Source organism: Lissotriton vulgaris, chromosome 5, assembly GCF_964263255.1.
Source record: "Lissotriton vulgaris chromosome 5, aLisVul1.2, whole genome shotgun sequence".
NCBI classification, from domain to species: Eukaryota; Metazoa; Chordata; class Amphibia; order Caudata; family Salamandridae; genus Lissotriton; species Lissotriton vulgaris.
In genome coordinates, this window is record NC_141693.1 from 2,034,923,452 (window position 1) to 2,034,935,750 (window position 12,299).

At 55.4% G+C, this 12,299-nt stretch overlaps 1 protein-coding gene across 1 annotated transcript in view; it reads right to left on the bottom strand.

Annotated features, from left to right (window-relative positions):
- Nucleotides 1–12,299, bottom strand: part of COL27A1 (collagen type XXVII alpha 1 chain) — a 1,047,548-nt gene that overhangs the window by 592,784 nt on the left and 442,465 nt on the right. The window contains exon 14 of the mRNA XM_086924958.1: nt 8,714–8,767. Within this exon, the coding sequence (XP_086781084.1) occupies nt 8,714–8,767 (54 nt within the window). The remainder of the gene's footprint in view (nt 1–8,713; nt 8,768–12,299) is intronic.

A 12,299-nucleotide genomic window follows, 5' to 3' on the forward strand; every position in this document is an offset into this window, starting at 1 on the left:
CACAGGGGTTTGAGGGGCCTCACAGTGGACTGGGGGGGTCTCACAGAGGACTAAGGGGTCTCACAGAGGACTGAGGGGCCTCACAGAGGACTGAGGGGCCTCACAGTGGATTGAGGGGCCTCACAGAGGACTGAGGGGCCTCACAGTGGACTGAGGGGCCTCACAGAGGACTGAGGGGCCTCACAGTGGATTGAGGGGCCTCACAGAGGACTGAGGGGCCTCACAGTGGACTGAGGGCCTCACAGAGGACTGAGGGGTCTCACAGAGGCCTGAGGACCCTCACAGTGGATTGAGGGGTCTCACAGTGGATTGAGGGGTCTCACAGTGGATTGAGGGGTCTCACAGAGGACTGAGGGGCCTCACAGAGGACTGAGGGGCCTCACAGAGGACTGAGAGGTCTCACGGAGGACTGAGGAGCCTCACAGAGGCCTGAGGAGCCTCACAGTGGATTGGGGGGCCTCACAGTGGACTGAGGGGTCTCACAGAGGACTGAGGGGCCTCACAGAGGACTGGAGGGTCTCACAGAGGACTGAGGGGCCTCACAGGGGTTTGAGGGGCCTCACAGTGGACTGGGGGGGTCTCACAGAGGACTGAGGGGCCTCACAGAGGACTGAGGGGTCTCAGAGAGGACTGAGGGCCTCACAGAGGACTGAGGGGTCTCACAGAGGTCTGAGGAGCCTTACAGTGGATTGAGGGGTCTCACAGTGGATTGAGGGGTCTCACAGAGGACTGAGGGGCCTCACAGAGGACTGAGGGGCCTCACAGAGGACTGAGGGGTCTCACAGAGGACTGAGGAGCCTCGCAGAGGCCTGAGGAGCCTCACAGTGGATTGGGGGGCCTCACAGTGGACTGAGGGGTCTCACAGAGGACTGAGGGGCCTCACAGAGGACTGGGGGGTCTCACAGAGGACTGAGGGGCCTCACAGGGGTTTGAGGGGCCTCACAGTGGACTGGGGGGGTCTCACGGAGGACTAAGGGGCCTCACAGAGGACTGAGGGGTCTCACAGAGGACTGAGGGGTCTCACAGAGGCCTGAGGGGTCTCACAGAGGCCTGAGGAGCCTCACAGTGGATTGAGGAGCCTTACAGTGGATTGAGGAGCCTCACAGTGGATTGAGGGGTCTCACAGTGGATTGAGGGGTCTTGCAGAGGACTGAGGGGCCTCACAGAGGACTGGGGGGTCTCACAGAGGACTGAGGGGCCTCACAGTGGACTGAGGGGCCTCACAGATGACTGAGGGGCCTCACAGAGGCCTGAGGGGTCTCACAGAGGCCTGAGGAGCCTCACAGTGGATTGAGGAGCCTCACAGTGGATTGAGGAGCCTCACAGTGGATTGAGGGGTCTCACAGTGGATTGAGGGGTCTCGCAGAGGACTGAGGGGCCTCACAGAGGACTGGGGGGTCTCACAGAGGACTGAGGGGGCTCACAGGGGTTTGAGGGGCCTCACAGTGGACTGGGGGGTCTCACAGAGGACTAAGGGGCCTCACAGAGGACTGAGGGGTCTCACAGAGGACTGAGGAGCCTCACAGAGGACTGAGGGGTCTCACAGAGGACCGAGGAGCCTCACAGAGGACTGAGGGGGTCTCACAGAGGCCTGAGGAGCCTCACAGTGGATTGAGGAGCCTCACAGTGGATTGAGGGGTCTCACAGTGGATTGAGGGGTCTCACAGAGGACTGAGGGGCCTCACAGAGGACTGAGGAGCCTCACAGTGGATTGAGGAGCCTCACAGTTGACTGAGGGGCCTCACAGAGGACTGAGCGGCCTCACAGAGGACTGAGGGGTCTCACAGAGGACTAAGGGGCCTCACAGAGGACTGAGGGGCCTCACAGAGGACTGAGGGGCCTCACAGTGGATTGAGGGGCCTCACTGTGGACTGGGGGGGTCTCACAGAGGACTGAGGAGCCTCACAGAGGACTGAGGGGTTTCACAAAGGAATGAGGGGTCTCACAGAGGACTGAGGAGCCTCACAGAGGACTGAGGGGTCTCACAGAGTACTGAGGAGCCTCACAGAGGACTGAGGGGTCTCACAGAGGACCGAGGAGCCTCACAGAGGACTGAGGGGTCACACAGAGGACTGAGGGGCCTCACAGTGGATTGAGGGGTCTCACAGTGGATTGAGGGGTCTCACAGTGGATTGAGGGGTCTCACAGAGGACTGAGGGGCCTCACAGAGGACTGAGGAGCCTCACAGTGGATTGAGGAGCCTCACAGAGGACTGAGAGGCCTCACAGTGGATTGAGGGGTCTCACAGTGGATTGAGGGGTCTCACAGAGGACCGAGGGGTCTCACAGAGGCCTGAGGAGCCTCACAGAGGACTGAGGGGCCTCACAGAGGACTGAGGGGTCTCACAGAGGACTGAGGGGCCTCACAGTGGATTGAGGGGTCTCACAGAGGACTGAGGGGTCTCACAGAGGACTGAGGGGTCTCACAGAGGACTGAGGGGCCTCACAGAGGACTGAGGAGCCTCACAGTGGATTGAGGAGCCTCACAGAGGACTGAGGGGTCTCACAGAGGACTGAGGAGCCTCAAAGAGGACTGAGGGGCCTCACAGAGGACTGAGGGGCCTCAGAGAGGCCTGAGGGGTCTCACAGAGGCCTGAGGAGCCTCACAGTGGATTGAGGAGCCTCACAGTGGATTGAGGGGCCTCACAGTGGATTGAGGGGTCTTGCAGAGGACTGAGGGGCCTCACAGAGGACTGGGGGGTCTCACAGAGGACTGAGGGGCCTCACAGGGGTTTGAGGGGCCTCACAGTGGACTGGGGGGGTCTCACAGAGGACTAAGGGGTCTCACAGAGGACTGAGGGGCCTCACAGAGGACTGAGGGGCCTCACAGTGGATTGAGGGGCCTCACAGAGGACTGAGGGGCCTCACAGTGGACTGAGGGGCCTCACAGATGACTAAGGGGCCTCACAGAGGCCTGAGGGGTCTCACAGAGGCCTGAGGAGCCTCACAGTGGATTGAGGAGCCTCACAGTGGATTGAGGAGCCTCACAGTGGATTGAGGGGTCCCACAGTGGATTGAGGGGTCTCGCAGAGGACTGAGGGGCCTCACAGAGGACTGGGGGGTCTCACAGAGGACTGAGGGGCCTCACAGGGGTTTGAGGGGCCTCACAGTGGACTGGGGGGTCTCACAGAGGACTAAGGGGCCTCACAGAGGACTGAGGGGTCTCACAGAGGACTGAGGAGCCTCACAGAGGACTGAGGGGTCTCACAGAGGACCGAGGAGCCTCACAGAGGACTGAGGGGGTCTCACAGAGACCTGAGGAGCCTCACAGTGGATTGAGGAGCCTCACAGTGGATTGAGGGGTCTCACAGTGGATTGAGGGGTCTCACAGAGGACTGAGGGGCCTCACAGAGGACTGAGGAGCCTCACAGTGGATTGAGGAGCCTCACAGATGACTGAGGGGCCTCACAGAGGACTGAGGGGCCTCACAGAGGACTGAGGGGTCTCACAGAGGACTAAGGGGCCTCACAGAGGACTGAGGGGCCTCACAGTGGATTGAGGGGCCTCACAGTGGACTGGGGGGGGTCTCACAGAGGACTGAGGAGCCTCACAGAGGACTGAGGGGTTTCACAGAGGAATGAGGGGTCTCACAGAGGACTGAGGAGCCTCACAGAGGACTGAGGGGTCTCACAGAGGACTGAGGAGCCTCACAGAGGACTGAGGGGTCTCACAGAGGACCGAGGAGCCTCACAGAGGACTGAGGGGTCACACAGAGGACTGAGGGGCCTCACAGTGGATTGAGGGGTCTCACAGTGGATTGCGGGTCTCACAGTGGATTGAGGGGTCTCACAGAGGACTGAGGGGCCTCACAGAGGACTGAGGAGCCTCACAGTGGATTAAGGAGCCTCACAGAGGACTGAGAGGCCTCACAGTGGATTGAGGGGTCTCACAGTGGATTGAGGGGTCTCACAGAGGACTGAGGGGTCTCACAGAGGCCTGAGGAGCCTCACAGAGGGCTGAGGGGCCTCACAGAGGACTGAGGGGTCTCACAGAGGACTGCGGGGCCTCACAGTGGATTGAGGGGTCTCACAGAGGACTGAGGGGTCTCACAGAGGACTGAGGGGTCTCACAGAGGACTGAGGGGCCTCACAGAGGACTGAGGAGCCTCACAGTGGATTGAGGAGCCTCACAGAGGACTGAGGGGTCTCACAGAGGACTGAGGAGCCTCACAGAGGACTGAGGGGTCTCACAGAGGACTGAGGAGCCTCACAGAGGACTGAGGGGTCTCACAGAGGACCGAGGAGCCTCACAGAGGACTGAGGGGCCTCACAGTGGATTGAGGGGCCTCACAGAGGACTGAGGGGCCTCACAGTGGACTGAGGGGCCTCACAGTGGACTGGGGGGCCTCACAGTGGATTGAGGGGCCTCACAGTTGATTGAGGGGCCTCACAGAGGACTGAGGGGCCTCACAGAGGACTGAGGGGTCTCACAGAGGACTGAGGGTTCTCACAGAGGACTGAGGAGCCTCACAGTGGATTGAGGGGCCTCACAGTGGATTGAGGGGCCTCACAGTGGACTGAGGGGCCTCACAGTGGATTGAGGGGCCTCACAGAGGACTGAGGGGGTCCAGAGAGGACTCAGGGTTTGACATAGGTCTCTGGGGCCTCACATTGGTCTCTGGGTGCTTGTAAAGGAGTGAGGGGCCCAACATAGGTATCTGGGGGCCTCATAGGACTCTGGGGGTTCACAGGAGACTGAGGACCTTTCATAGGTCTATGGTGGTCTTCAGAGGACTCAGGGTCTGACATAGGACTCTGGGGCCCCTTAGAGGTATCTGGGGGCTCACAGAGGACTGAGGGGCTCTCACATCAATCAATCAATCAATCAATCAATGACTCTGCATTTGCAAAGCACACCTCTGTCACCCCTAAGGATATCTGGGCGCTGCGTCTTCTTTGAAGAGCCCGGCTTTGAGTCCCTCTCTGAAGCCTGCCAGCGAGGGAACCGTCCAGAGCTGGTGGGGGAGATTGATCCCGGTCTTTGCTGCGATGTAGGAAAAGGAGCGGCTGCCGCTGTGGATGTGGCGGATGCGGGGGTGCGAGGGAGAGTGAAGAGGAGCGCAGGTGTCTAGTGGGTTTGGTGGAAGTTCGATGGTTGAGGTAGGCAGGGCCTAAGTTGTGGAGGCCTTTGTAGGCGTGCGTGAGGATCTTGAACGGTATCTTTTTTGGATGGGGAGTCAGTGGAGGTCTCTCAGGTGGGGGGTGATGCGGGTTTGTTTGGGGAAGTCCAGGATGAGTCTGGCTTCAGCGTTATGTATAGTCTAGCGTCTTCTGAGGAGCTAGATGGAGATACCGGTATACAGGTTGCTGCTGTAGTCGAGGCGCTTAGCGACAATGACCTTAGTGTCATCTTTATGGTGTTGGTTGGGATCCATCTGAAGACTCTGCGGAGCATGCGAAGCGTGTGGAAGCATGAGGAGGCGACTGTGTTAACTTGTCGTTTCATGGTCAATTGGCTGTCGAGGGTAATGCCGAGGTTGCGTGCATGGTTGGTCAGTGGGTCCAAGTGTTCTGCAGGCCACCAACTGTGGTCCGGTGCAGAAGTGTTCATCCATCCTGAAGATCAGTACTGCAGTTTTAATGTGGTTGAGTAGAGAAAGTTGTCTCTCATCAATTTGACTACATTGGTCATGGCATTGTAGAAGTTGGCTTTGACGCTGGCCGGGTCCTTGGTGAGCGAAAGGATCAGTTCAGTGTCTGCATAGAAGATTATGTTGATCTGTGGGATCTGACGATGTCTGAAAGGTGGGTCATATGTAGATGTTGCACAGGGTGGTGCTGAGGGATGATCTTTGCTGAACGCCGCAGACTAAGTCGTTGGTTGCGGAGATGAAGGGACCCAGTCGGATGCTCTGAGTGTGTCCTCTAAGGAAGGAGGCGATCCACTTGAGGGCACCTTGGCGAATGCCTCTGGTGTGGAGTCTGTTGATGAGGGTGTTGTGGGAGACTGTCGAACACCGTCGAGAGGTTGAGGAGGATCAGGGCCACCATTTCTCTGCAGTCTAAGTGCTGTGGTTGGCACAAAATCCTGATTGGGAGTGTCCAGTAGATGGTTTTATTCCAGGAATTCGGTGAGCTGTTGGTTGGTGGCTTTCTCGAGAACTTTGGCCGTGAAGGGTAGCAAGGAGATCGGACAATCGTTTTTGAGATTGTTTGGGTAACTAGAGGCTTTCTTTAGGAGGGGTATGAGACCCCACCTGAAGGAAATCCCACTGACCCCAATGATCTAAAAAATGATTGTCTGTCTGGGTGTTTCCATCTGTCCGGGAAGGTTGCTGGGGAGATGGAGGTGTAGAGGATGCTGGTGAGCAGCATACTGATTGGGTTTGTTATAAGGTTGTAGAGGTGGTGGGCGCCCTGGAGTGGATCATGTTGACTTAGGTTGTCGGGCAGTGAGTGGTGACCAGGTGATGATAGTTTGGCTGATGTTTACTGGTAGGTAGAGCTCGTCGGGGTTGAGGGTGGCAGGTTGGATGTTGAAGTTGTTTTAGATGTTGGTGATCTTGTTGTGGAAGTAGCCTGACAGGGTGTCACAGAGTTCTCCGGAAGGGTAGATGGTGTCCTCTATGGCTGTTGGGTTGGAGAGTTTTTGGACTATTTTGAAGAGTTTGTTTGAGTGGATGTAGATGTGGGTGGTGATGGCAGCTTTCTTGGCTTCTTTGATGTGCCGGTGGTAGTTGCTGAGGTCTGTTTTGTGAGCGGCTCTGTCGGCAGAGTTCTTGGTGGCGCACCGTTGTTTCTCCAGTTGGTGGCAGTTGCCCTTGTGGTCCTGAGTTCTGGGGTGTCCCCGCTGGCATGTCTGGGCCTCTTGTTGGTTTTTATAGGTTTTGGCTTATAGAGGCCAGAGACTGCTCATACAGGTCTCAAGAGGGCTCACAGGGATCTCAGAAGGTTCACTTACAATACAGAGTCCATAGAGCGTTGGGGACTCCCTGAGATCTGAAATTACTCTGAGGTCTGGTCTGATAGGGCTCAGTGGGATCTGAGAAAGCTCACTGAGGTCCGAGAGGGATCACTGAGGTCTGAGTGGGCTCACTGAGAGGTCTGAGAGGGCTCACTGAGGTCTGAGAGGGCTCAGTGGGGTCTGAGATGGCTCACTGAGGTCCAAGAGGGATCACTGAGGTCTGAGTGGGCTCACTGAGAGGTCTGAGAGGGCTCACTGAGGTCTGAGAGGGCTCAGTGGGGTCTGAGATGGCTCACTGAGGTCTGAGAGGGCTCACTGAGGTCTAAGTGGGCTCACTGAGAGGTCTGAGAGGGCTCACTGAGGTCTGAGAGGGCTCAGTGGGGTCTGAGAGAGCTCACTGAGGTCTGAGAGGGCTGGCTCACTGAGGCCTGGGAGGGCTCACTGAGGTCTGAGTGGGCTCAATGAGGTCCGAGTGGGCTCACTGAGGTCTGAGAGGGCTCACTGAGGTCTGAGAGGGCTCAGTGGGGTCTGGGAGGGCTCACTGAGGTCTGAGAGGGCTCACTGAGGTCTAAGTGGGCTCACTGAGGTCTGAGAGGGCTCAGTGGGGTCTGAGAGGGCTCAATGAGGTCTGAGTGGGCTCACTGAGGTCTGAGAGGGCTCACTGAGGCCTGGGTGGGCTCACTGAGGTCTGAGTGGGCTCACTGAGGTCTGAGTGGACTCACTGAGGTCTGAGTGGGCTCACTGAGGTCTGATTGGGCTCATTGAGGTATGAGTGGGCTCAGTGAGATCTGAAAGGGATCGCTGAGATCTGGGGGTGTCACTGGCGCTGTAGGAGCTCACTGGGGTCTTAGGACCAAATGTATCAAGATACCCTTTTGCGAATCTCAAATAGTGATTTTTAAGGAATCGCTATTTAAGAATTGCAAAATGGTATGTATGTAGAAATTCGCTATTTTTTAGCGATTTCTTAAAATTCCTTAATTGCGATTAGCAAATTGCTAATCGCAATTAAGGAATAATTGCCAATTCATTTCTATGGGCCAGGAGGCCCATAGGAAGGAATGGGAAATTATTCTCAATTTGCGATTCGCAATTTGCTAATCGCAAATTGAGAATAATTTCAAGGGTGCAAGGGTGTCTTAAGAACACCCTGCTGTACCCCTGAAATTGACATGTGTGCGCATATGGCGTACATACATGCCCTAAGGGTATGTATGAGCGTCACATGCCACCTTTACAAATTGCAAAAAGTGCATTTGTACAAGAATTTGCAAATTACCACCAACTACAAGTTGGTGGTAATTTGCGATTTCTTAGTGTTCGCAAAACTTTCTTGTTTCTTACATACCATTTAAGGAATCGCTTTTTGAGATTCCTTAAATGGTAGCGCAAAAGTAAGGAATCGCAAATTTTGCGATTCCTTATTTTTGCGATGCGATTTTTTTCATACATCGCATTTCGCGTTTATTTTGTCGCAAACGCTGCTATTTTGCGATTCGCAGCGTTTGCGACAAAAAAAACACTTGATACATCTGCCCCTTAGAGATCTCACTGGTGTCTAAGGGGCTCAGAGGAGTTGAGAGGCTCTAGAGAGGTTGGAGGGGGATCTCTGTAGTCTAAAGGAGCCCCCTGAGGTCTCACTGAGGCGTGAGAGAGGTCACTAAGGAACAAAGGGCAGTTTTGAAGTCTGCAGGCTCTCATGCTCTACCACAGGTCATAAAAGCAGCAGGACATTAAACGTGGACCTGCTCAGGGCTCAAAGAGCGCCAATAATCACAGACATGGCAAGAACAACGTTGGCACATACATACCACAAGGCCAGCTTTCCCCCGCACTCCTGGCATCCCGGGCAGCCCCGGACTCCCCTGCAAAGAAGAGAAGAGACTTAGGACAGATGCTGGAGCCCAAGAGGAGGCTAGCATGCTCGGTTACCCGGAAGGGACGCTCCTGGGGCCACAGCCCTGCCCCCCCCCCCACCCTGCCAGGGGCATGGACCCCAGAGGAGGGCTAGCATGCTCGGTGACCCGGAAGGGACGCTCCTGGGGCCACCGCCCTGCCCCCCTCCCCCCACCCTGCCAGGGGCATGAACCCCAAAGAAGGGTTAGCATGCTCGGTGACCCGGAAGGGACGCTCCTGGGGCCACAGCCCTGGGCCCCCCTCGCTCCAGAGCCTGTAGATCCTGCGCCTGCAGGGGGCGCAGGGCTGGGGTGAGGGGTCAAGGATCCAACCCAGGGACACGAGCCCTGCTCAACTGAGGTCCAGTCAGAGGCAAGACTCCACTCAGAGAGGGGCCCCGGGCCCCTGGGGTCAGGCACAGACATGGGCACACTCCCATAGGGTCTACACATCAGAGGCAGCAGAGTGTGTGCAGCACTCTAGCACCAAAGGGCAGTCTCACTGGGCTCTAGAACACGACAAGCAGTCTACGGAGGCAGCAGAGACCTGGAGTGCGCTCACCGGGCTCTAGAACACGAGGAGCAGTCTCACAGAGGAGCTCACAGGGCTCTAGAACACGAGGATTAGTCTCACAGAGGAGCTCACATGGCTCTAGAACACGAGGAGCAGTCTCACAGAGGAGCTCACGTGGCTCTAGAACACGAGGAGCAGTCTACGGGGGAGCTCACATGGCTCTAGCACCAAAGGGCAGTCTCACCGGGCTCTAGAACGCGAGGAGCAGTCTCACAGAGGAGCTCACAGGGCTCTAGAACACGAGGAGCAGTCTCATAGAAGAGCTCACATGGCTCTAGAACACGAGGAGCAGTCTCACAGAGGAGCTCACGTGGCTCTAGAACACGAGGAGCAGTCTACGGGGGAGCTCACATGGCTCTAGCACCAAAGGGCAGTCTCACCGGGCTCTAGAACGCGAGGAGCAGTCTCACAGAGGAGCTCACAGGGCTCTAGAACACGAGGAGCAGTCTCATAGAAGAGCTCACATGGCTCTAGAACACGAGGAGCAGTCTCACAGAGGAGCTCACGTGGCTCTAGAACACGAGGAGCAGTCTACGGGGGAGCTCACATGGCTCTAGAACACGAGGAGCAGTCTCACAGAGGAGCTCACATGGCTCTAGAACACGAGGAGCAGTCTCATAGAAGAGCTCACATGGCTCTAGAACACGAGGAGCAGTCTCACAGAGGAGCTCACGTGGCTCTAGAACACGAGGAGCAGTCTACGGGGGAGCTCACATGGCTCTAGAACAAGAGGAGCAGTCTCATAGAAGAGCTCACATGGCTCTAGAACACGAGGAGCAGTCTCACAGAGGAGCTCACAGGGCTCTAGAACACGAGGAGCAGTCTACGGAGGAGCTCACATGGCTCTAGAACAAGAAGAGCAGTCTCAAAGAGGAGGTCACATGGCTCTAGAACACGAGGAGCAGTCTCACAGAGGAGCTCACATGGCTCTAGAACACGAGGAGCAGTCTCACAGAGGAGCTCACATGGCTCTAGAACACGAGGAGCAGTCTCACAGAGGAGCTCACAGGGCTCTAGAACACGAGGAGCAGTCTCACAGAGGAGCTCACATAGCTCTAGAACACGAGGAGCAGTCTCAAAGAGGAGCTCACAGGGGCCTAAAACAAGAGGAGCAGTCTAAAAGTGGAGCTCACAGGGCTCTAGAACACGAGGAGCAGTCTCACGAAGGAGCTCACATGGCTCTAGTACACGAGGAGCAGTCTACGGAGGAGCTCACATGGCTCTAGAACACGAGGAGCAGTCTCACAGAGGAGCTCACAGGGCTCTAGAACACGAGGAGCAGTCTCACGAAGGAGCTCACATGGCTCTAGTACACGAGGAGCAGTCTACGGAGGAGCTCACATGGCTCTAGAACACGAGGAGCAGTCTCACAGAGGAGCTCATATGGCTCTAGTACACGAGGAGCAGTCTACGGAGGAGCTCACATGGCTCTAGAACACGAGGAGCAGTCTCACAGAGGAGCTCATATGGCTCTAGTACACGAGGAGCAGTCTCACAGAGGAGCTCACAGGGCTCTAGAACACGAGGAGCAGTCTCACAGAGGAGCTCATATGGCTCTAGTACACGAGGAGCAGTCTACGGAGGAGCTCACATGGCTCTAGAACACGAGGAGCAGTCTCACAGAGGAGCTCACAGGGCTCTAGAACACGAGGAGCAGTCTCACGAAGGAGCTCACATGGCTCTAGTACACGAGGAGCAGTCTACGGAGGAGCTCACATGGCTCTAGAACACGAGGAGCAGTCTCACAGAGGAGCTCATATGGCTCTAGTACACGAGGAGCAGTCTACGGAGGAGCTCAAATGGTTCTAGAACAAGAGGAACAGTCTCACAAAGGCTGCAGACATCTAGAACTTGCTCGCAGGGCTTTGCAACACGAGGAGCTGTCTCATAGAGGCTATATCAGTTCAGTTCAATTAGTCTTTATTTCGAATAAAAAAATTCATAAAAGACAGCAAGTAAAAAGCATTTTCAGTATACAAGATTGTACAATAAATCCCCCAATACATAAAATATGGTACACAAGCATTTAAAATTAATAAAAACGATTTACAGTTTCTTTACACGGATAAGCCACAGCCAACCCAAAAATTTTGCTACACAAATCACAGATTTAGCAGTGCGTAGATCTCTTAATTTAAGAAGGGCTGCGTGGCTACCCCCACAGTTTAAAGTTTTACAGATTGGTCTCAACCATTTTAGTCTGGGCGATCGATAGGCAGGACATGCGAAAAATACATGGCCCAGGCTTTCTACTTGATCAGGACAAAAGGGGCATTTGTCGCTTGAGTTTGTTGCCCACTTTGCAGTAAAGGACTTGATCGGTAGGGTTCCCACTCGGAACTGATGGTACAACTTGCGATTAAGCGACTTACAAATCAAGTCCCAGTATGGTTCGAGAAAGGGGGTCAATTTGTGCACAAGAAACTGTCCTGTTAGATTATTAGCAGATGAGAGGGAGACCAGTGCGGATTTTTTAACAGCCCAAAAAAGCTCTTTGAATTCCGCTTTTGATGGGAAGCTTGAGCATTCTGGATGCAGCCATAGCTCTGGGAGGCCCATCAAATACAGTATCTGCTTAACCTCCCGTAGCCATGGAATTTTCTGAGCACCCCACAATGCTCTGACCTCACCTAGTTCTTGGGCAAATAAGCTAAGTTCTTCGGTCGTCCATAGAGGCTATATACAACTGGAACACACTCACAATGCTGTAGAACATGAGGAGCAGTCTCACAGACTGCAGAGCCTGGAACACGCTCAGGGGGCGTAGGAGCAGTCTTTCACAGGCTGTCTACACCAGGAACATTCTTTAAGTGACTCTAGATAGAGCACAAGGAGCATCTTTAAAGTAGGTCTAGGACCCCCCAAACATTCATTCAGATAGTCTAGAACCAGAGAGGCATGATCACAATGGACCTAGAACGCGAGACA